Here is a 25,514-nt window from a genome sequence, read left to right as displayed (position 1 = left end):
CAGTGCCCATAAGTGCCACCTCATCAGTGCCCATAAGTGCCACCTCATCAGTGCCCATCAGTGCAGCCTATCAGTGCCCATTAGTGCTGCCTCATCAGCGCACATCAGTGAAGGAGAAAAATGTATTTATTTTCAAAATTTACTCACAGAAAATTAGAAAAACTTTTTTTTTTTGAAAATGTTGTTTTCAAACAAAACAATTGTCTTTTTTCTTTTTTTTTAATAAGAAATAAAAAATCCAGAGGTGATTAAATACCACCAAAAGAAAGCTCTATTTGTGTGAAAAAAAATGATAAAAATGTCATATGGGTACAGTGTAGCATGACCGCGCATTTGTCATTCAAAGTGTCACAGCGCTGAAAGCTGAAAATTGGCCTGGGCAGGAAGGGGGTGAAAGTGCACTGTAGGCAAGTGGTTAAAATCTTCACTATGCTATTCAAAATAAAAAAATTCTAAATTCTGATCCTTTTTATTTCATTGTGGCCCGCAACCAGTTACCAAATCAATTAAGTGGCCCCCACTCTTTGAGAGGTTGAGCACCCTGCTTTACATATTCAGTACATCTCTGCAGTACAAACTCATTTCTCATGTTTTGCTTCCTTAACGAGACACTGTCACATTCTTATAGTAACTTTCTCCTCTGTGGCTGACACTGATATCAGCAGTGTCAGCAACCCTGGACAGGAGAGAATCAGAATTTGGAATTTTTTTATTTGGAATAGTATAATGTTACTTCCTCAGTCCTGTGACAGTGCTTGGGTCTAGTGACTGGCACTTTCACAGGGGAGCAGGTTACATGTTCCTTCATACCTTGAAGCAGTGGCGGCCGGTGTACTGCAGGCGCAGGGGCGCCGCCCCCCCATCCATGCGTCCGGCGCCCCTGCATGCAGATTAGGGGGCCGGATGCATGGAGTTCAATGGGGATTTTTTTTTTTTGGCATCACCTGATTAGAGCCCACCCATTGTGTGACAATAGCAAATGAAACTTCGCTATTGTCACACCGATCCTCCTCCTGGCCAATCAGGAAGCGCGCCCGATACGCGCTATCTGATTGGCCGCAAGGCAAACCCCATGCCATTGGCTGAGGAGGAGGCGGGAGCGGAAGGACTGGAAGAGACGCGTTGCCGGTCACCGGGACTGAGGAGAAGCCGCCCGCCGCTGCTGCTGCTCCAGGTAAGTAAGGGGGCACGCACGCTGATCTCTGCATTGGGGGCATGTATGCTGGTCACTACATTGAGGGCACGCACGCTGATCTCTGCATTGGGGGCATGTATGCTGGTCACTACATTGGGGGCACGCACGCTGATCTCTGCATTGGGGGCATGTATGCTGGTCACTACATTGGGGGAATGTACGCTGGTCACTACATTGGGGGCATGTATGCTGGTCACTACATTGGGGGCATGTATGCTGGTCACTACATTGGGGGCATGTACGCTGGTCACTGCATTGGGGGCATACATTGGGGGCACGCACGCTGATCTCTGCATTGGGGGCATGTATGCTGGTCACTACATTGGGGGCATGTACGCTGGTCACTGCATTGAAAGGGGCATGTACGCTGGTCACTGCATTGAAAGGGGCATGTACGCTGGTCACTGCATTGAAGGGGGCATGTACGCTGGTCACTGCATTGAAAGGGGGCACGCTGGTCACTGTGCATTGAAAGGGGGCACGCTGGTCACTGTGCATTGAAAGGGGGCACGCTGGTCACTGTGCATTGAAAGGGGGCACGCTATGCCTTAATTACTGAAGGCCCCTGTCACACTTTTGTGACCTCAAAGTCACGCAATTTTTTACAGCGTTTTTTGCCGCAAAGCATTACCTATTACATTTTTCTGTTTGCGCCCCCCCCCCTCAAATTTTTGAGCACCAGCCGCCACTACCTTGAAGTGTCCGGTATTCTCGAGGAAAGAGATGCTGGGGAGTGGAAGTAAGGTTTGAATAAAGAAAACAATTTTAAGCAGCAAAACTGGTGGTTCTCAGGCTGTGGAGGTCTCCGGATCCCCCAAAGGTATCCGAGGTGATATGTACTCTTTCAATACATTTTAATTATGAGAAAATGCTAGCATCTATAACAGGTATAGATATAGTGAATTCCTTAAGTCCTGGCAACCATGGATTGATTGGTATGGCACTTCACGGGTACAAAGTTGATTAAGCACCTGTTCATTAAAACACTGTTTTAGCTAGATGTTCCTATGTGAGGAAGCTTTCAGAAGTATTCTAGTTCCCATTTCCCCTCCTTTGCTCCTTTTGTTATCACATCTCATTGTTACATGGTTCCCACTTTGGTTTTTTCCTTCACTTTCCCTTCTCCCCCACCTTCATTTTCCCCTTTCCCTAATCCCACCCTTCTACTTTCTGCTAGACATGATTGGCACTCTATGCTATATTAATAAAGGTACATTTGAGTGATTTAAACGCTGTTCATGCAGATTTTCCATTATTCTGGTTTCACCTGCAAAGACTCCTCTGGTGCCCTTGGGTTCGGGATGGTCCTTCCTCCGGGTGTGCAGTATGTTCCCATTGGGGTACCCTGGAGATGTGGAGGGCCAGAACTGCCTAGGGCACAGGTGTCAAACACAAGGCCCGCGGGCCGAATGCGGCTCTCCAGGCCATTTCATGTGGCCCTCGCACCTCTCCCACAGTCTCTGCTCCCACTTTGTCTCAGTAGCCGGCAGAAGAGAGGACAGAACTCCTTTGCCAAATCCTGCGCTTCTCTGTGCTGCTGCAGAAAGGCTGGTCTTTGCCCCCCCTTCTCAGCAATCTGCAGCAGAGAGGAGGGCAGAACTCTTCCTACCTCTCTGTGCAGCCGCATCACCACCTTGTCTCTGCCTCCCCTGGTCTCAGAGGACGCTGACTCCAGCCCTCCTCTGGTCCTCCCCCAGACCTTGCACTTTTTTCTTCCCAGATCCACCTTCTTCTTTCTGGCAGTAGAACAAGGTAGGGGGTGCATTGTGATGTAAGGAAGAGTTGGCGACTCTTGACTTATGATGGTGGGGGGGCTCCTGACATCTAATGTAAGGGTGTAAGAGGGTGTGGGTGCTCTGGACATCTAATCTTACAGATATACCCGGCCCTTTGAGGATAACCATAATGCTGATGCGGGCCCGCAATGACATTTAGTTTGACACCCCTGGCACAGGGGGTACCAGCTTGGGGCATAAGAACTAGTTTTCCATGCAAAGATATACTAATTGATGTTCTTAGATGTTCTTCTTACCTTTTGAATGTGGCACTGTTACCTATACCCTGTTCTGTGACAAATACCCTTTTTGTATTTTTCTGTATGTGACAAATCTTGAATAAAAAATGATTGAAATTAAGAAAAAATTGTAACCTCTTGCAGACCGCCCACCGTAGTATTACTGCGGCAGGGCGGCTCGGCTGCTGAAAATCACATAGTACTACGTGATTTAGTGCAGGAGGTCTCGGTGGTGCGCGCATGCCGCCGGAGCCGCGCTCCCGCTGTGTTTAGACACAGTGGGAGGAGCAGCGGCGATTGCCGCCGGCCTTCCGCGATTGTCAAATAAACTGACAGAAGACCCGCCCGCTTATGTAAACAAAGCAGGTGAGTCTTCTGTCGGACAGGCAGGGAGAGATCAGAAGTTTCAGCTAAGCTGACACCCCGATCTCTCTGTGCCTGTCACAGAACTCCCTCCCCACAGTGAGCAAGCATATTTAGGCATGCATTAACCCCTTTGATCACTCCCAGTGTTAACCCCTTTCCCTGCCAGTGTCATTTATACAGTAACAGTGCATAATATTTAGCACTGATTACTGTATTAGTCTCACTGGTCCCCAAAAAGTGTCAAAAATGTCAGTTAAGGGCCCGATCTGTCCGCTGCAATGTCGCAGTCCCGCTAAAAAATGCTGATCACCGCCATTACTAATAAAAACAAAAAAATAAATAAAAATTCCAAACATCTATCCCGTAGTTTGTAAACGCTAAAACTTTTGCGTAAACCACTTAAAATACGCTTTTTGGGATTTTTTTTTTACCAAAAATATGTAGCAGAAAACAAATTGGCCTAAACTGATAAAAAAAAATTTGATTTTTTTAAATTTTTTTTATTGGGAATGTTTTATAGCAGAAAGTAAAAAATATGGCGTTTTGTTTCAAAACTGGCGCATTTTTTTGTTTATAGCGCAAAATCCAAAAACCGCAGAGGTGACCAAATACCACCAAAAGAAAACTCTATTTGTGGGAAAAAAAGGACATCAATTGTATTTGGGTACAGCGTCGCACGACCGCACAATTTTTCGTTAAAGTAACGCATTACCGAATCGCAAAAAAATGGCCTGGTCATTAAGGGGGAAAACCTTCCGGGGCTGAAGTGGTTAACAAAAAACGTACTCCTTTTAATGCAAAAAAGTAAAGGCTATTCTTTTCAAAAACGAATAACAATCATCATGTGCAAATCAAATAAAACTATTTTAATTCTGCTACTGTACTAATTCTGTACAACTACTACTGTACTATGAGATAATAAAAAATAGCATTTGCTATTATGAAGTGGCACAAGATGACGGTTGTTCAGGAAGCGATGATACAAATATAAATGGTACACATGGGCAAACAATGAGTAAAGAGACGCTTAGCGGTCAGCGCTATAAACAGAGGCAGGGTGCGTTTTCTTTCATTTCTTTCAATGGGAAAGCACTGGTTTGGCACCAGAGGGAGGGCTGTATAGTGAGTGCAAATGTTATTTTTTATCTGACCCTGAAACCCATCAATGGACCACTAAGAGCCGGTTCACACTAGCGCGACTTGTCAGACGACTTGTCAGCCTGACAAGTCGCGCTCCCTCGCGGTCCATTGACCGCTACAGGACCCGTTCTAATAGGAGCGACACAAGTCGCTCCGACTTAGAAAAAGGGTCCTGTACTATTTCGGGGCGACCTCGGAGCGACTTGCATAGACTTCCATTATGTGAAGTCCCTGCAAGTCGATCCGAAGTCGTGGTGCATGGTAATGCACAAGTCGCCCCCGAAGTAGTAAGGAGTCGTGTCACTTCAATGTGAACCGGCTCTTAGGGCATCGATGGCAAACCTTGGCACCCCAGATGTTTTGGAACTACATTTCTCATGAAGCTCAACGACACTGCAGAGTGCATTAGCATCATGGGAAATGTAGTTCCAAAACATCTGGGGTGCCAAGGTTCGCCAGCACTGACTTAGGGGGTCCAAGGATCCCAGGTTAAGAACCCCCGATACACCTAAAATATCAAGGCCTTCTAAGTGGGGATTGCACAAATGTACAAAGAATCAAGCAAAGAACCAATTTGGGAATATACTGTATATCAGGGATCCTCATACTACGACCCTCCAGCTGTTGCAGAACTATACATCCCATGAGGCACTGTAAAACTCTGACATTCACAGACATGACTAGGCATGATGGGAATTGTAGTTCCTGAACAGCTGGAGGGCCATAGCTTGAAGGCCCTTGCTGTATATCATGGTCATCAGTTTGTTTTGTCATGATCAGTGCAAATCCTCTGGTATCTTACCACCACTCCTCCCCATATGTAGATTCCACTGTTGAGTGTCATAGTCACTATCTTCCTTTCTGTTGCATAAAATACAAATCCTGTAAACATCTGCAGAATTCCAATAAGCATCAGAACTGTCTGCAAAAGATAAATGAAAAAAACAGGTCAGTACAATGAAATATATACGTTATAGCTGTGGCAAATCCACTAGGAACTTTTTCATAAATGTGTGTTATGTAACAGCACGTTTTAGCTAGTAGTAGTTATTTACATTTAAAAGAGAAGTATGGCCAAAGCTTTTACAGCCATACTTCTCCTGTGATTGGGTGCACTTACTTTTGCTCTCCTGCGACCCAGAGTCAGCTGATAGCTGGGTATTTCCCACCATCAGCTGACGTGCAGGATCTAGCAGTCCCACCAAGACAACATTTTGTAAGCCCAACTTTTTATCAGAGCGTCCCTAAATATTTAATTGAAAATGGCCTTTCTACCCAAAATGTAAAGTAATTTATGATTGCCCAACTGGTGAGCTGAGTCACCCCTCTGGGCACTCGTATCTCTAGGCAACGCAACCAGCAAGATTCTTTCTCTTTCTGGCTGTGGTTCTTTGGTTTTGCATCACTTCATTGCCTGGTAACATGTTGGAGCATTAAACATGTGGACTCTTGGCCTCTAGCAAGGGGGAGATTGATGTTTAGGTCCCACACTTGAGTGTTTTGTAGCTTTTAGCGCGAAGCTCAAAAATGCTCAGCAAGCAAAAACCTATTATTTTCAATAGCCCTTATTCACATCTGAGCGTCCTGTCACTTGTAGCAAAACGCCGTTCGTTCAAAAAAGTACATGAGCTACTTTTCAGGCAGAGTTGAGTGTTTTTATCCCAATAGACATCAATGAAAACTCTTCAAAAGCGCACCATGAGTTTTTATTCTTAGTGTTTTTTCAAGCGTTTTGTTGCGCGTTTTATGTTCAAACAGAAGCTCTCTGATCCTTTTTCAGCAGCACTTCACACCTTTTAGTTAAAAAAAGCTGCAAAAACGCTCAAAAACACTTGAAGAAAAAAAGAAACCCACTTAAGTGAATGTAGCCTTTGAAGGCCAAGTCCACCCTAACACCAAAATCCCTGCATCTATAGACCTCCACGATCTAACACTAACCTACTGTATCTAGCCCTGTAAAGAAGAAACCAGTATACTTACCATTTTTTTAAGCCAATTTGACCAGATCCCACGGTGAGCTGTCACCCACGGCTTTGCTGTGTAGGCGGGTACAGAGGACACAGCTGACAACGGAAGCCCCATAGTAAGTCTATGGGTGGCGTCACTTTATTTCACGGCCGTTGTCGGCGGTGTCCTCTGCAGAGCTTCCGTTTCTGGAGACCGGGTGGGATCGGCTTCAAAAAAGGTAAGTATACTGATTTCTTCTTTACAGGGCTAGATAGGATAGTGTTAGATCATGGAGATCTACAGATGCAGGGATTTTAGTTTTAGGGTGGACTAATCCTTTAAGCAGAACCAGCCAGTTAGTGGATCTGCCTAAACATTCTTCTGAGGTCTGTCCACAATAACCAAACAACAACTAAATAAAACTTATTACAGGAAAAGCATGCTTGTTTGGGGTTCCTTAATTTTTTATGTGTAACACTGGGTGTTGTTACTGGAAATACAAAACGTTATTTGCCTGCAATTTGGTACCGGTTGCTGTTTTTGTCCCTGCATAGCACTTATACAAGTGCCCAGAGCATTCTGGGAATTGTAGTCCGAAGGAAAGTCAAGCTGGGGCTGTCAACCAACTCCTCCCACGCGTATCGTCACTTGCACATGACTTCCTCAGGTAACCCTGAGGAAGTCACGTGATCGTGACGAAACACGTGGGAGGAGTCGGGTGATAGAGGACTGTGTTTGTGGAACATACGAGAGCATACGGGAGCTGCTGCCCCGTCGGATAATTTTTAAGGCGCAATGTCTCAAGTTTAATTGTAAGTGGATATTAAGCAATAAATGTAAAAATTTATATACTACACAATGGGAGTGTATGTTTTATACCTAGGGGACGTGGAGGAAAGGAAGTCCAGACAAAGTCGGCTGAGTGAGGAGAGAGGAGAGTGAAAGGAGATTGAACAGCTGAGGAGCCTGGAATTAACCCAAGCAGAGGAAGACGATTTGAGACCTGGAAACATGTCTAAAATGGAGGTGCGCGCAGTGGTGAAAGGTAGTGGGAGTTTTTTAACCGAAATCCACAAGGGTGAAGGTGGAAAAACTGTGGGATATGAGAAGCGCATTTAAAGGGAAATATGTGTAGCGAGGTTTTCCTCTTATACAAGTTGTAAAAGACTGCTGCTGGACATTTTAAGGAACTCGGCTCCATCTAGTGGCCAAACTGCCACACTGCAGCTTGGTGATATTAATCAGACATTTTTACACTACGATACCCACAATTCAGTTGGAATACCAGGGTGCATTGCTTCATCGCACAGCCTTTTGGGGGAGGCTTTATAAAGGAAGGGAGGAGCCAGGCTCTCTCTCTTGTCTCCAGACACAACAGCTAGAAGGAAGCAAGTGCTGTGGGCTGATGCTGTGGACTAGGCCTGAAGCCTGGGCCTTAAGTGACTGAGTGGAAGCATTTCATCTTCAGTAAAGGAGCCTTCCCAGAGAACCCATTGATGCTCTGCAGAGACTGGAGTTGCCCACATCTAACCGCAAGCGCGGCTGGTGACAGAAATCGGAGGTGGAGAGCTCCTGAAGAAAGAGACTGTTTGGTGAGCAGGGCACATGCCCAAATCTGATTCTCGCTTGGGAGAAAGTAACTTTAGCCGGTGCTAACTACACTTCAGATAGTACGCAGTACACTCAGCGGCCTAGTGCACCTTCCAGGAGACTAAGCATTTAAACACAAGTACATAAGGTGTCAGGGGCCTATATATGCACCACTAAGAAGATTCATACGCCCAATTACGCAGTAACATTGCGGGTGATTGTGACCGTTTTTTCTCACCCTTTTTGAATATATATCCTTACTTTTGGATTACAAATAGCTTGTGCACCAACGATTGCTAGCGAAGATTCCAAACCAAAAGGAAGGAACTGTGTGTGGGATTCAAATAGGTTCTGCCTACCTGATACCAGAGACTAGACGTGTGTAAAGTATAGCCTGAATTGGCTAAAAGAAAGCCTATGAGTTATCTTTTAGTTGCATAAGTATACAAAAATAGCTATCTTAATCATATTGTTTATTATTGTGTCAATAACTTTATCTTTCTTAGTTGACTCTTGTGATGTCTTTTGGAGTCAACTTGTACTTTAACTCTCAGTAAAGCTACTTTGGTTAAGCAAAAGTCTGTGTGTTGCACCTTGTGTCACCCAAGGGACTGCGTCTGGAGAAAGGTAACAAGTTATTATTACTTATTGGGGTGATATATCCTGAACTGTGTTCTCCTGTAGCCATTTGGTATTATAGTCACATTTCATGTCAGTTGTGCCTAGGGAGGGTTCGAGCCAATTTCAGGGGTTGGTAGGCAGGACGTAGACCCAATAATCTAATCAGCAGCTCCTGCGGGGGTGGTGCTACACGTGGGGGCTCGTCCGGGATATCTACGGTCCTGCAACAGTCCCTCTCAGTGACAAAATCCCTGTTCGCACAGAAATGGACCCTGCCGCTGCAGCCCGGTGGTGCAGAGAAGAAAATGTCCTTATTGGCCATGGTCTGGTGATTGGAATCAAAGGAGAGAACTGGACAGAGGAACAACTACTCTCAAGTCTGAGAACATACTCCAAGGACAGGAAACTTTGGGTGATGGACATGAGGAAAGATACCACCAATCAACACACCTACGCATTGTGTGAATGGAAGAAGGGGGTCCCAGATCACTTCAAGGGCACCAGCATAAAAAACTATAGATCAAGTAGAGTTATTCCTGATACATCCAGAAGGTTCAGAGGAAGACCCTATACCCACTACTACAGGGGGACTGAGCACAGAAGAAAGTGCCAAAAAGGAGGGATTCAGTGCACCACCTTTGACTACCCTTAGCTCAGAACTATGCGCTGTCCTGGGGGAAATAGTAGCCAAATGTAACAAGGATCCTCCAAACTATTTGATGACTGGATACAGGAAGCTCAGGACTTTTTCTGGGAAGCAACCTGTACCTTCAGTGGAAGATGGATTTGAGGAGTGGCTAGATAATGCTACTCAGGCCCTGGAGGAGTGGGAGATACCAGAACAGTATAAGAAGCAGCGAATCACAGAGAGTTTGAAGGGGCCTGCATTGGAGGCCGTACGCAACCTCAAGCTAAGTAAGAAGGATTGTACTGCACAAGACTATCTGGATATTCTACAAGATGTGTTTGGTCGTACAGAAAAGGTTACTGAACTTCTTTACCAACTGGAGCACTGTTACCAGAAGGAAGGAGAAAAACTGTCTGAATTCATCGGGCGTCTGGATAGGATCATACATCAGATTCTGTTAAAAAAAGGGTTGGATCCCCGGAAGGTGGATGAGACTCGAGCACAACAGGTGCTGAGGGGAGCTCAACCTCTAGACCCTATTGCTATACTGTTGCGAACTCGCCAGGACGGTGGCATTCTGGAATACCCTGATCTGATCAGGATGGTCCGGGAAGAAGAGGTCATGTTGGATAACAAAAGGAAGAGCCAAGAACGGGAAACCACCGCCCGAGTTAGAGTGATAAGTGCAGAAGAAGGCAACTCACAAGTTGAGCTCCTAAAGACTCAGGTGTCACAGCTAATAGAAATGGTATCCATCCTGAACAGTCAGGCATCTGCTCTATCCAATAGAAACACAGAAGAGAAGCCCGCTAAACACCGTAGTTCCAGTGTTGAACCAGAACAGAAATCTAGGAGGTCGATAACCTGTTTCAATTGCGGAGGGGTAGGTCATGTCAGAGGAGTATGTCCCAGTCCAGAGGAGGCTGCCTCCAAACACCGAAAGCCGGCGGAAAAACTTCAGAGGGCTCCGGTGAAGGAGTCAACCAGGCGCCCAACAGTTTTAACGGACTCCAAGAGATCCCTTAAATTCAAGAGCCACAGTCAGGGAGTAAAGCCCTTTTTAAATGCCTCTCATTCCATGACTTGGGCCGATAAGAGGCGGGAAATCAATGCACATCAGGCCCAGGAGGAGATGAGGCCCAGTAGAAACTCAAAAAGGAAAGGAGTACGGGTGCAGGTAGCTGAGCCCGGCAGAAGGGCTACTCCAAAAGAATTTCCTGTCAAGCTAGTGGGGCCTTCCCCTGTAGTCTCAATCCAAGTGGGAGGAATTTATACAAAGGCTTTACTGGACACAGGAGCCCAGGTGACTCTCCTGTATAGGGATTTCTACGATAGACACCTCAAACATCTGCCCCTGCAGAGGCTGGAAGACCTGGAGATATGGGGTATTGGAACACAAAGTTTTCCCTATGACGGGTATTTGCCAATCAAATTAACTTTTGACCCCTCCTTGGCCGGCAAAGCTGAAACCTTCGATACTTTAGCAGTGGTATGCCCTCGCCCACCAGGGGCCAATAAGAGTTCCCTCATTATAGGGACCAACACTGACCTAGTCAGGCGATTGCTGACACAACTAGTCCAGGGACAGGATGCCCCAACTCTGAAAGTTCATCCCATGTTAAGGCAGGCCTATCAACGTCTAGGACTAGAACAGAAGGCCCCTGCCAAGGGAGTTGGAAAGATCTGGAAGCTGGATAAAACAGAGAAGGTGTTGCAGCCGGGAGAGGTGACCTGCTTGAGGGCTTCTGTCAAGCTCACTTGGAAGCAGCCAGGCCCTTTCATGGTTCTTGAATCAGGCCCATCGGAGGCACAGAAAGGGATAGAAGTGATCCCCGAAGTGATCCCATTGAAGGCATTACAGAAAAGTCATGGGAAGGTTTTGGTGAGTGTCAGAAATACTGCTACTACTCCGGTGAAGGTGCCGGCCAGGGTGCTGTTGGGCCAGGTGACCCCGGCCACCCCAGTTGCCCCATCGGATTTGAAGAGGGAAGACGGGGGCAAAATCACCATAGAGGAGCTCTGCTCTGGAAATACGGCCCTCCCACCGGAATGGAAGAAGAGAGCCAGGGCCCAACTGATTAGATGGAAAGAAATATTCTCTAAAGATGAATTCGATGTGGGGTGTGCAAAGAGTGCCACCCATAATATCCGCCTACATGAAGATAAACCCTTTCGAGAGAGAGTCCGACGGGTTCCCTTGGGTGACTTAGAAGATCTACGGGAGCAGTTGGGGGAGCTCAAGAGAACAGGGATTATTCGAGAATCCAGGAGCCCGTACGCTTCTCCAATAGTGGTAGTCCGGAAGAAAACTGGGTCCCTGAGGCTCTGTATCGACTACCGAACACATAACAGAAGGACTATTCCAGACCAGTATACCACCCCCCGGATTGAAGACGCTTTACAAAGTTTGTCAGGGGCCAAGTGGTTCAGTGTGATGGACTTGAAGAGCGGATACTACCAGATCCCCATGAACCCTGAGGATAGGGAGAAGACAGCCTTTTTTCACCGCCATGGGGTTCTTTGAGTTTAACCGCATGCCTCAAGGGTTGTCAGGAGCCCCAGCCACCTTCCAAAGACTGATGGAGAGAACTGTTGGAGATATGAACCTGATAGAGGTACTGGTATACTTGGACGATATTATTGTGTTCGGCAGAACCCTAGAAGAGCATGAAGAGAGGTGGAAAAGGTCCTAAAGAGGTTATATGAAGAAGGCCTGAAACTTTCTCCGGAGTAGTGCCAGTTTTACCAGTCCTCGGTCCATTACCTGGGTCACATTGTGTCTGCAGAAGGAGTGTCCACCGACCCAGAGAAGCTGGATGCTGTTACTTCCTGGCCGAGGCCCACAAATGTGACTGAGCTCCGATCATTCCTGGGTTTCTGCTCCTATTACAGGAGATTTGTGGAAGGGTTTGCCAAAATTGCCCGACCCCTCAATGAATTACTCAGAACCGAAGGGGAAGATGATGTTCCAGAACCAGTCAAACCAGTGAAACCCGCCATGGGGCCTAGAAAGCCTAAGGAATCTATTCAGGATCAGTGGACCTCGAAATGTGAGGAAGCCTTCATTCAGTTAAAGAAGAGCCTGACCACTGCCCCTGTGTTGGCCTACGCAGACCCCTCAAAACCCTACGAACTACATGTCGATGCCAGCAGAGATGGGCTAGGTGGGGTGTTGTACCAGGAGCATGATGGTCACCTGCGGCCCGTTGCTTATGTGAGCAGAAGTCTGATACCTTCCGAGAGGAATTACCCCACACACAAGCTCGAATTTCTGGCCTTGAAGTGGGCTGTAGTAGACAAACTGAGAGATTACTTATATGGAGCAGAATTCATAGTCAAAACGGATAATAATCCACTTACCTACCTGCTGACCACTGCCAAACTGGACGCTACAGGACATAGGTGGTTAGCCGCTCTCTCTAGCTTTATGTTCAGTTTAAAATACCGACCAGGAGTTGGGAATAGGGATGCAGAAGCCCTCTCCAGAAGGTCTCATGCCCCCAACGATCCTACTGAAGAATGGGCCCACTTGACCTCGGAGGGAGTGCGCGCCCTATGTCAGGGAACGGAATTTCGATCCAGTGGAGGAGCAAGAGCCGAAGAGATTGGGGTCTTAGCTGCTGGAGTACCCAGGTGTTATTGCAGGGTGACCCAGGTTGAAGAAGAAGGTTTGCCTAGGCTATCAAAAGGGGACTTGAGGAAGGAACAGTTAAAAGACCCTTTGGGGAAACTTTTGCTGAAGGCCATGGAGACTCAGCGCCCTGAGCTGCTTCTAACAGACTCCCCTCGGGAAGCCCGATTGTTGCATAAAGAATGGGACCGGCTACAGATACGCCAAGGGGTGGTCTACCGAAGGGGCCCCTCTGATGATCTGGAAGAGAAGTGGCAACTGTTCCTACCAGCTAAATTCAGGGAAGGAGTCTTGGCTGCTCTCCATGAGAATCATGGTCATCTGGGGCCTGAAAGGACTTTCCAACTTGTGAGAGACAGGTTTTACTGGCCCTGTATGCGGGGTGAAGTTGAAGGATACTGTCGTTCTTGTGCTCGCTGCATCCAGAGGAAAACTTTGCCACGTCAAGCAGCCCCAATGGGCCATCTGCAAAGTCAGGGGCCTATGGAACTGGTGTGCATTGATTTCCTTTGCCTGGAGCCTGACTTGAGTGGTCAAGGGAATGTCCTTGTGGTAACAGATCATTTCACCAGATACGCCCAGGCGTTTCCAACAAAAGACCAGAAAGCCACAACAGTGGCCAAAGTATTAGTGGAAAAGTTCTTTGTGCACTATGGTTTACCGCAACGCCTCCATTCAGATCAGGGAAGAGACTTTGAAAGCCGGCTGATTAAGAAGTTGCTAGACTTGTTAGGCATCCAAAAGACTAGGACTACTCCCTACCACCCACAAGGGGATGCTCAGCCTGAACGGTTTAACCGGACTCTTTTGAACATGTTGGGGACCCTGAGCTCAGAAAAGAAACAGCACTGGAGTAAACATGTAGCTGCCATCGTACATGCCTACAATAGTACTGTCAGTGATGTTACAGGATACTCCCCATACCGATTAATGTTCGGGCGGGAGGCTCGGCTGCCAGTGGACTTGGCTTTCGGCATATCACCTGATCACACCTCAGCAGCATCTCACAAGGGGTATGTGGACCGGTTGAGGAAGAGCCTAAAAACGGCCTACGAAAAAGCCCAAGTCTCATCTGATCAACGGGGGCTGAGAAATAAAAGAAACTTTGACCTGAAAGTTAGGATCCAGGATTTGCAGCCAGGGGATAAAGTGTTGTTGAGGAACTTGGGTATCCCTGGGAAACACAATTTGGCTGACAGTTGGAAATCCCAGCCCTATGTCATCTGTAAGCAGCTGCCAAACCTTCCTGTGTATCAGATTAGGCCGGAAGGGAGAGTGGGCCCGCTGAAGACTTGGCATAGGAACCACCTATTACCTCTCTCAGAAGCAGTTCGCCTACCTCCTGACCCAGTCTCACATGAAGTCCCTTCAACGTCTCAAGGGCACAGGTCAGTTACCAGATCTCAAACAGCATTTCCAGATGTGAGGGATGGAGATTCTCCAAATGAAGATCTGGAAGATGAAGAGGAGGTACCTGATTGGATGTGGTCATCTCAGTTACCAGAACACACGACTGCGTACCTGTCTTCATCCGAACTGGTTGAAAGAGGAACCCTTCGGGCGGAAGCTCCTGAATTTGTGCCTTTCCACATGCTTACAGAAGAAGTAGCTGATGGTGAAGATCCTGAGGAGGAGGTTGCACTTTTCTCTGAAGAAGAATTAACTGCTTCTGAAACCCCAGAGTCCAATGCGTTGGGACATTAGGAGGAAGCTCTTGAAGAATCCCCAGGAGCGGCTGGTTCCAGCACTTCTAAGATTGTGACTCCCAAAGAACAGAGGGAAAGAAGAGTCATTCACCCACCTAAAAGACTAACTTACGACCAATTGGGTGAATGCTCGGAAGAAGCTATCTTTACTTCCAAACAATCTCTTGATCAGCCTAGTTCTTCCACCGCGGATTTGGTGGAGGACAACCCTAGCTCACCCCCAGGCACATCTGTACAAGCCACCCAAGTGTCGGGGGTCTGTGAACAGAATTACCTTTCCTTCCCCGACAATTGGTGGGAGGTTCCTATGTCGAACCTGTGTTGTAATATGCAGTTGTTAAGTTTGAACTCTGCTTAAGAAAAGGAAGATGATTCCCTATTATGCATATGTTAATGTTCTTTTTGTGTACTGCCAACATATGCACTGGAGTACATGCTGTTGTCCTCTTTGGGGACCAAAGTTTCTCAAGTGGGGGGAGTGTGTAGCGAGGTTTTCCTCTTATACAAGTTGTAAAAGACTGCTGCAGGACATTTTAAGGAACTCGGCTCCATCTAGTGGCCAAACTGCCACACTGCAGCTTGGTGATATTAATCAGACGTTTTTACACTACGATACCCACAATTCAGTTGGAATACCAGGGTGCATTGCTTCATCACACAGCCTTTTGGGGGAGGATTTATAAAGGAAGGGAGGAGCCAGGCTCTCTCTCTTGTCTCCACACACAACAGCTAGAAGGAAGCAAGTGCTGTGGGCTGATGCTGTGGACTAGGCCTGAAGCCTGGGCCTTAAGTGACTGAGTGGAAGCATTTCATCTTCAGTAAAGGAGCCTTCCCAGAGAACCCATTGATGCTCTGCAGAGACTGGAGTTGCCCACATCTAACCGCAAGCGTGGCTGGTGACAGAAATCGGAGGTGGAGAGCTCCTGAAGAAAGAGGCTGTTTGGTGAGCAGGGCACATGCCCAAATCTGATTCTCGCTTGGGAGAAAGTAACTTTAGCCGGTGCTAACTACACTTCAGATAGTACGCAGTACACTCAGCGGCCTAGTGCACCTTCCAGGAGACTAAGCATTTAAACACAAGTACATAAGGTGTCAGGGGCCTATATATGCACCACTAAGAAGATTCATACGCCCAATTACGCAGTAACATTGCGGGTGATTGTGACCGTTTTTTCTCACCCTTTTTGAATATATATCCTTACTTTTGGATTACAAATAGCTTGTGCACCAACGATTGCTAGTGAAGATTCCAAACCAAAAGGAAGGAACTGTGTGTGGGATTCAAATAGGTTATGCCTACCTGATACCAGAGACTAGACGTGTGTAAAGTATAGCCTGAATTGGCTAAAAGAAAGCCTATGATTTATCTTTTAGTTGCATAAGTATACAAAAATAGCTATCTTAATCATATTGTTTATTATTGTGTCAATAACTTTATCTTTCTTAGTTTACTCTTGTGATGTCTTTTGGAGTCAACTTGCACTTTAACTCTCAGTAAAGCTACTTTGGTTAAGCAAAAGTCTGTGTGTTGCACCTTGTGTCACCCAAGGGACTGCTGCTGGAGAAAGGTAACAAGTTATTATTACTTATTGGGGTGATATATCCTGAACTGTGTTCTCCTGTAGCCATTTGGTATTATAGTCCCATTTCATGTCAGTTGTGCCTAGGGAGGGTTCGAGCCAATTTCAGGGGTTGGTAGGCAGGACGTAGACCCAATAATCTAATCAGCAGCTCCTGCGGGGGTGGTGCTACATATATTTGAAAGCAGAAAAGCACTACTAATTGAACTATAGTCATTTGGGTCACATTTTTTTTTTTTTTTTACTATTGATAGTAGTTTTGTGGTTTGAAAGTAAGGTTTTGGTTTAAAAACATTAATTGGATTGCACACGGACAGGCGCAGCCAACATTTTTGATTTTATTTCGCTTGCAGTTTTGGTAACACAATTATTTGGTTGCAGCCATCAGACACAAGTTAAAAGTGAGGGACACATTAGGTTAGGGAGTGCGGGATAATACACACCTGTTTTTTTGAACACTTAGAAGTGTCCAGATTTTGCGGCCTTCCTGGAAGCAGTAGTGGGTTGAGAGTAGTGTGTCAAACTCTCAAGCCTCTCAACTCTCAAGCCTAGGCCTAGTCCTCTTGCCCTGAAAGTTCTCAAGTGAGCCAGTCTGTTTCATAGTGTGTTAACTTTTCTCTTCACTTGAGGCTTCATCTCTCTGGTAGAGGACTATCGTTTATACTTTGTACTGCAGAACATATTGAGCTCACTGTGACGGACGCGGGTATCAGATCCCTGCCCTTCTCACTTACTCGTGACAAAGGACCGGCCAATCTCACACCACGCTGTTACTTACATAACAATGCCACTCTCAGCTGCACCCTGCACAAAGATTTTTCAGCTCAGGGGACCACACACTGTCACCACAGACATGTATGTTCAGAGGATTTATAATATCACTGCGGCAATGTGTAACTGTTCTGCAAGACTGTCATGGCTGACCTATAATGACTGAACAACATGACCGCTTGCTATAGCTCAGTGGTTCTCAACTCCTGTCCTCAGGACCCACTAACGGGCCAGATTTTAAATATTACTTTGGGGAGATACAGACTAGGATACTGCAATCATTGAGCAGCAAATGGTATCACCTGTGATGTATTGCAGTTATCTTGCAACTCTGGCCTGTTAGTGGGTCCTGAGGACCGGAGTTGGGAACCACTGATATAGCTTTTCATGTGTCCAGTATGGGATATCAGTACAGTCACCTCTAGGGGTACATTGGTTACTGCACAGTATTGCTTATTGCATTGACTCTGTGTTGATACTGAATCACTGATTTAGAGCCGGTTCACACAGGGGCGACTTGTCAGGCGACCTGGTCGCCTGACAAGTCGCCGCGGGTCGCCTGCCATAGATTAGCACAGGACCCGTTCTAATAGGAGCGACACAAGTCGCTCCGACTTAGAAAAAGGGTCCTGAGTGTAAGATTCTGGTACCTTCGGTACCCTTCCAGCCCATTTCTTACGCATATAGCTACCTGTCCCTTTAATTCTCATGACGTCATCACTAGGCGCCGCTCTGAGCGGCTATTTCAATCGCCGGCTTTCACTCACAAGGTGTTCGTGCAAACCGCTTGTTATACAGCCTTGTCTGATGCTGCCGAAGCCTCCAGCTATTTCCTGTATCTCGCTACTGATCCTGTATCTCGCTACCTGATCCTTATCTCATTACCGGACCCCTCATCTCTCTAAACCAACTAGTGATAAGTACCCCACAGGGGATTCCTTCCTATCAACTTACACTATCTACTCTTGCATACTAAAGACTGTTGCTATCTATGCATTGCTATTTCTATCATCTGCACTGTTACACAGATTGCTAGCTCTTGAGTCTACTACCATCTATATCCTAGCACTGAGTTAGCAATTCCTGTACACTTCATCTGCTGTCCCCTACCACCTGTTATTTGTACATGATTGCTAACCTATCAGCATACTATCTATCACCATCTGCTAACACTCCTGAACATTACTATTGAGTGCCTATCATTGCTATCACTACTCACGCCTGTCCTTTCAGCACATCACCTCTATCCTATCGTATACAACCTATCACTCCAGGAACATCTTATCTGAGTGTCTGTATATTTGCATGCTGAGGCAGGCTGGGCCACAATGATGAGTCTGGAGAGTTGGATATGGTGATTCAACACATCTCTACACGACTACTGAGTGGAAATTCTGCAGCTGCAAATCCAGTTCACTAAACAAACGCCGGAGCGTTACACTGAGCTACTTTGGGGTGACCTGGAGCGACCTGCATTGACTTCAATGATATGAAGTCCGTGCATGCCGCTCCAACGTACCGCGACTTCACAGGTCGCCCCGGCAAGTCGGGTCGCGCCTATGTGAACCGGCTCTTACCGTGTTACTTTTCTTCTTTGGTTTACCATTACAGACCATTTATCTTACAACAACCTGTGTGTGTCATCACCGTGTGACAGCTGGGAGTTCCTGGCTCAGATAGTTTGGTGGTGTCAGTAAAAGGGAGGTTTCGGCCAGGGCCAGAGTACAAGCAGAGGACACACTAACAACAGCGGCTCCTTCGGGGGGTAGCGCTACACAGCATGCACAGCCTTGAGTGTTAATTCAATAACGTACATTAAAGGTCTACTTTAAACATTTTATGCTAAAAAGTGACCCTCTTTCTCATCACAGAAAACGGAGAGGTACGAACAGGCCGATATTCACTGGCCATACATGATAAAAGCCATTTGTGCAATCCCTTTATCCCCACTATGTAGTGTGAGGGCCTCGCTAAATAATACATTCAGCTTAGATTCAAACAGGCCCTTACCCTACATATTTATTGGTGGATCTAGAGAAGTTTGGGCAAGCAGACTGTGATGTTTATGGTCAGCTTGAGAAATTAGACAAACTTTTCCTGCCTCAAAATATCATCCCCATACAGTCCAATAACTCACACTTAAAGCCTTGACAGGTATCTTCTTGAAGTATTTGCTGGTCACAGGAGTCACAATGGTGTTGGATGGGAACACATCTGAGCCAGCGGGATCTGGAGCAGGAATCACCTGTGTCCTAATAAGAAGGTTCCCAACCTGGGCTGTGCTGTAGGACATCTTCGAAGGCTGCAAGGACACAGGAGAAAGATTATGGATGGTGTGAACCCATTCAGTCTTTATTTTTTTTAAGGTTTGAGAGAGTGAAGTAGGGTAACGCTTTGACAAATTTTTATTGTTGTCTGAATTTTTGGAAAATTTTGAACATTTCTGTCCCCGTCTTTTTGATGGGTTTTAGACAGAACAGAAAGTGGGGACAAAATCTGTCTATTTGGACAGTTCACAGATATGAAAGGAAGTGATGAGACCCCCCCTTTCCCCCTCCTTCCCCCCAACAGCAGGATGGACCACAAGCAAAACACGATTCATACTAAAGTAAGGAAGGTTAGAGCCTCTTTCAGGATTTTATTGCTGTAGGTGCCCCAATGAGGAAACATTACATAATATAAATACTCCACTGCTGCAGCAACTGTTCCATATTGCCTGATTGAAAAGCAAAGGAAATTTCAAGTCAGTGCTGGGACAAGGTCATCATCCACCAAACTGATAAGAGGCATGGAGGAGCTCAGCTATGAGAAAAGATTAGAGGAACTGAATTTATTCTCTCTTGAGAAGAGGAGATTAAGGGGGGGGGGGTATGATCAACATGTATAAATACATAAGGGGTCCATATAGTGAACTTGGTGTTGAGTTATTCACTTTAAGGTCAACACAGAGGACAAGGGGGCACTCTTTACGTCTGAAGGAAAACAGATTTTATCTCCAAGTACGGAAAGGTTTCTTCACCGTAAGAGCTGTGAAAATGTGGAATAGACTCCCTCCAGAGGTGGTTCTGGCCAGCTCACTAGATTGCTTTAACCACTTAAGCCCCGGAAGATTTTACCCCCTTCCTGACCAGGGGATTTTTTGCGTTTTTTTACTGCGTGAATTTAACGGACAATTGCGAGGACGTGCGACGCTGTACCTAAACGAATTTCACGTCCTTTTTTTCCCACAAACAGAGCTTTCTTTTGGTGGTATTTGATCACCTGTGCGATTTTTTGATCATGCGCTATAAACAAAAAAAGAGAGTAAATTGTGCAAAAATAACAATATTTTTCACTTTTTTTTATATGAAATTCCCCCCCAAAAAATGTAAAAATCAAAATTTTAAACATTTTCGGCCAATTTGTTTTATGCTACATATGTTTGGTAAAAAAAAATCGCAAAAAGCGTATTTTGATTGGTTTGCGCAAAAGTTATCGCGTTTACTAACAAAGGGAAAGATTTTTGTCATTTTTGGTGTTTTTTTTTTAACGAGTAATGGCGGCGATCTGCAATTTTTTTTGCGGTACTGCGACATTGCGGCGGACAGATCGGACCCTTGACTGACATTTTTGACACTTTTGGGGGTACCAGTGACATTACTGCAGTAATCAGTGCTATACATGCACTGTTACTGTAAAAATGACACTGGCAGGGAAGGGGTTAACTGTATTGGAGAGGGAGGGGTTAAGTGTGTCCTAGGGGCGTGCGTCTAACTGTGATGGGACATGTCTCCTATTGTAAAAACAGAGATCAACGGTTCTACATAGTAGAACCGTCTGATCTCCATTTTTACACAGGGGAGAATGACAGGCGGCTTGTTTACATAAGCCGCCCGCCTTTCTCCCGCTCTACCGACGATCGTAGTGTGACCGGCGGACATCGGGTCCACCGGTCACACGCCCGGACTCCTCTGTGAACGAGCCGAGGCGGGCGCTCGCCCGCTATTGGCTCAAAACCCGGTGACAGGCTAGCGACGTAGATCTACGTCACTCTGCCTGGCCGGGGCTGACTGCCGCAGTAAATATACTGTGCGCAGTCGGCAAGCGGTTAAAAAGGGCCTGGATTCTTTCCTGGGTGTACATAATATAAATGGGTACTAATATTTATAGGTAAAGTTGATATCAGGGAATATCCGATTGCCTCTCGGGGGATCAGGAAGGAATTATTTCCCCTGCTGTAGCAAATTGGATCATGCTTTGCTGGGGTTTTTTTTGCCTTCCTCTGGATCAACTGCGGGTATAGGATTGTGTATATGGGATTGTATGGTTGGGGTTTCATTTTTTTTGTTTTTTATTGGTTGAGCCAGATGTAGGGTTGAGCGAACACCTAGATGTCCGTGTTCGACGGGTTCGGCCGAACTTTAAAAAAAAGTCCGGGTCCGTGTCCCGGACTTTTACCGAACTTTTCCCGGACACCGAACCCCATTGAAGTCAATGGGGACCCGAACTTTAAGGCACTAAAATGGCTCTAAAACACCAAAGGAAAGGGCTAGAGTGCTGCAAATGGCAGCAAAACGTAATTAAGAGCATGGCAAGTGCTCTGCAAACAAATGTGGATAGGGAAATAACTTAAAACAACAAAAAAAAAACAGAAAAATAAAACAATGTTCTTCTTCATCTCTGAAGGACGAGGCCCATATGGAGTAGGAGGGAGGTTGAGGTGGTGGTGGATGTGGCGGTGACATAGGCGTGCGCACAGGGTGTGCTGGGTGTGCCTGGGCACACCCTAATCACCTAGGGCACATAGCATTGCCAGTGAGGAGATGGGAAAGATCTCCCTGGGACCTGCTCTGCTCTATTTCTCCTTGCCTACAGGTACATGGCCCCGATACATTACTCTCCCTGCTGGCAAACACATGCATGTGTATTTCAACTTTGGGGTGCACACCTTAATGCAATAGGCTGCGCACACCTATGGGCGGTGTAGGTGGAAGCGGCGGTGGAGGAGGACCAGGGCCGGATTAACAGCATCATGGGCTTGGTGCTGAGGATTTTGAAGGGCCTTAAGGGCCGTGCCTTGCCATGCACCCAGAGGAGGAAGGGTGCAGCCATGCATGCCTAATTCAACATGGGATGCTGTCTCTGAAGCCCATAAACACATCCATGCATCGCCAACTGTCCCTCCTTGTCCGGCCTTCACGCTGTGTGGGGAGGTTCTGAGGGTGCTGCCTGGGGAAGCGAGCATAGAAGCCAGACTTCTGTGTTTACAAGTGACAGAAGAGCGGTAACAGTGAATATGGCCAACCCGGGGCCTATATAAAAGGTAGGGGCCTGGAGCTGCAGCTCCAATAGCCCCTACATTAATCTGGCCCTGAGGAGGAGGACGAGGTAGCCAACACTGCTTCTTTTCAAAAATTTTAAATGAGGGTACACCCCAAAAGAGTGAGAAAGAGCAAAAATGGAACAATGGGTGGGTAAGGTCGGTATCCATTGCTATTCTGCATAAGGTACGGAAAAGTCCCGTGGGATCCATGCCTGGTTCATTTTAATGAACGTGAGCTTGTCCACATTGTCTCTGGACAGGCGGCTGCGCTTGTCTGTTATAACGCCCCCAGCCGTGCTAAATACCCGTTCAGATAATACACTGGCTGCAGGGCACGCCAGCACCTCCAAGGCGTAAAGGGCAAGCTCAGGCCATGTGCCCAATTTGGAGACCCAGAAGTTGAAGGGGGCAGACCCGTCATTCACTACATGTAGGCGTGTGCACACATACTGCTCCACCATGTTGGTAAAATGCTGCCTCCTGCTAAGACGTTCCATCTGAGCTGCTGGTGCTGCTGTTTGTTGTGGCGTGCTGACAAAGCTTTTCCACATTTCGGCCATGCTAACCCTGCCTTCTGAGGTGCTGGCGGTGCCCTGGTTGCGTTGGCGACCTCCTCCTCCTCCTCCTCTGCCTTGTGCTTCCACTGTGGCCCCGCTGTCAGATGGGAATGCCAGCAGCATGGCGTCTACCAGCGTGCGCTTGTACTCGCGCATCTTGCGATCGCGCTCCAGTGAGTGAATTAAGGACGGTACGTTGTCCTTGTAACGGGGATCCAGCAGCGTGGCCACCCAGTAATCAGCACAAGTTAGAATGTGGGCAACTCGGCGGTCGTTGTGGAGACACTGCAGCATGTAATCGCTCATGTGTGCCAGGCTGCCCAGAGGCAACGAAAGGCTGTCCTCTGTGGGAGGTGTATCGTCCGTGTCCTCTGTATCCCCCCAGCCACGCACCAGTGATGGCCATGAGCTGGCCTGGGTGCCACCCTGCTGTGAACATGGTTCCATCTCCTCCTCCAGCTCCTCCTCCTCCTCATCCTCCTCATCCTCCAGAACTGTGCCCCTGCTGGACAATTGCGTCCCTGGCGTTTGCGTGTGCAGGAACCCACCCTCGGAGCCCCTTGCGAATGACTGCCCTGAAAGCCTTGGAAATGTTACCTCTTCATCCTCCTCCTCCTCCTCATCCTGTGCCACATCCTCTTCCATCATCGCCCGAATTGTTTTTTCAAGGAGGCATAGAAGTGGGATAGTTAAGCTGAGAACGGCGTCATTGCCACTGGCCATGTTGGTGGAGTACTCAAAACAGCGCAACAAGGCACACAGGTCTCGCATGGAGGCCCAGTTAAATTAAATAGCGGAATAGAAAATATGATCCAAAAAAAGTGTATGTATATCACACGTACACAACCACACTGGGCCCCAATTACTATTGTTTGTACCCCTAAAAGGCTAGATGAGGAGTAGGGGGAGTATGGAACAGGCAGCACCCTCAAACCTTCAGAAGTATGAGATGAACCCCAACAACTTGGAAAGGTGGATCTCTCTCACACGTACCAACACAGACTATCCCCCAATTTAACTGATCCCCAAAGGTTTTTGATTAAATAGCGGAATAGAAAATATGATCCCAAAAAAGTGTATGTATATCACACGTACACAACCACACTAGGCCCCAATTACTATTGTTTGTACCCCTAAAAGGCTAGGAGTAGGGGGAGTATGGAACAGGCAGCACCCTCAAACCTTCAGAAGTATGAGATGAACCCCAACAACTTGGAAAGGTGGATCTCTCTCACACGTACCAACACAGACTATCCCCCAATTTAACTGATCCCCAAAGGTTTTTGATTAAATAGCGGAATAGAAAATATGATCCCAAAAAAGTGTATGTATATCACACGTACACAACCACACTAGGCCCCAATTACTATTGTTTGTACCCCTAAAAGGCTAGGAGTAGGGGGAGTATGGAACAGGCAGCACCCTCAAACCTTCAGAAGTATGAGATTGTGTTCACTGTACCCCACAAAGATTGAGTTCACTGCACCCCACAATGATTGTGTTCACTGCACCCCACAAAGATTGTGTTCACTGCACCTCACAAAGATTGTGTTCACTGTACCCCCCAAAGATTGTGTTCACTGCACCCCACAAAGATTCTGTTCACTGTACCCCACAAAGATTGTGTTCACTGCACCCCAAAAAGATTGTGTTCACTGCACCCCAAAAAGGATGTTGTTCACTGCACCCCAAAAAGGATGTTGTTCACTCCACCCCAAAAAGATTGTGTTCACTGCACCCCAAAAAGATTTTGTTCACTGCACCCCAAAAAGATTGTGTTCACTGCACCCCAAAAAGATTTTGTTCACTGCACCCCAAAAAGATTGTGTTCACTGCAGCCCAAAAAGATTGTGTTCACTGCAGCCCAAAAAGATTGTGTTCACTGCAGCCCAAAAAGATTGTGTTCACTGCAGCCCAAAAAGATTGTGTTCACTGCAGCTCACACACAGAAAAATGGATGTGGATCACTGACACCTGCCTATCTCCAATCCCACACCACACAGCAATATCGATTGTAGTTTGTAGAACACAGTTTCCCTAAAATTCAGCAGACTCTGTCCCTAACAGGATTGAGAAGAGATCGTAGATCAGGATTGAGTGCAGACCCCACCCCCCACACAGCAATATCGATTGTAGTTTGTAGAAGACACTGACCCTATAATTCAGCAGACTCTATCCCTAAAATGCCTACAACTCGCCCTGCCTAAACACTCCGACCTGTCCCTCAATTCTATCCGGACACAAATGGTTTTTTCCTGCCTATCTTTCCCTAATCAGCAGCCAGCACGTTGATGTGTGCTCTGTCCCTGAATCTAAGCAGCATAATGACGCCGCTGCGGCTGCCTCGAACTTATAAAGACTTGGTCACATGCTTCAGACGGCCAATCACAGCTACTGAGACATTTGCAGGCATGGCTGGGATGGCTTAAGGCACACCAGTTAAACGATTGTTGATTGGCTGTTGAA

The 25,514-nt window shown here is 46.8% G+C and overlaps 1 protein-coding gene across 1 annotated transcript in view; it reads right to left on the bottom strand.

The window, feature by feature from the left end:
• Window positions 1-25,514, bottom strand: part of LOC309562580 (uncharacterized protein) — a 76,416-nt gene that overhangs the window by 34,214 nt on the left and 16,688 nt on the right. Inside the window, exons 2-3 of the mRNA XM_082266829.1 lie at window positions 19,327-19,491; window positions 5,518-5,637 (exon numbers count right to left, since the gene is read on the bottom strand). Of these exons, the coding sequence (XP_082122955.1) occupies window positions 5,518-5,637; window positions 19,327-19,482 (276 nt within the window). The 5' untranslated portion in view covers window positions 19,483-19,491. The remainder of the gene's footprint in view (window positions 1-5,517; window positions 5,638-19,326; window positions 19,492-25,514) is intronic.

Source organism: Pelophylax lessonae (assembly GCF_965119305.1).
Source record: "Pelophylax lessonae genome assembly, chromosome: 9".
Taxonomy (NCBI): domain Eukaryota; kingdom Metazoa; phylum Chordata; class Amphibia; order Anura; family Ranidae; genus Pelophylax; species Pelophylax lessonae.
The sequence above is the reverse complement of the archived record's forward strand: the minus strand, read 5'-3'. Positions and strand labels throughout refer to the sequence as shown.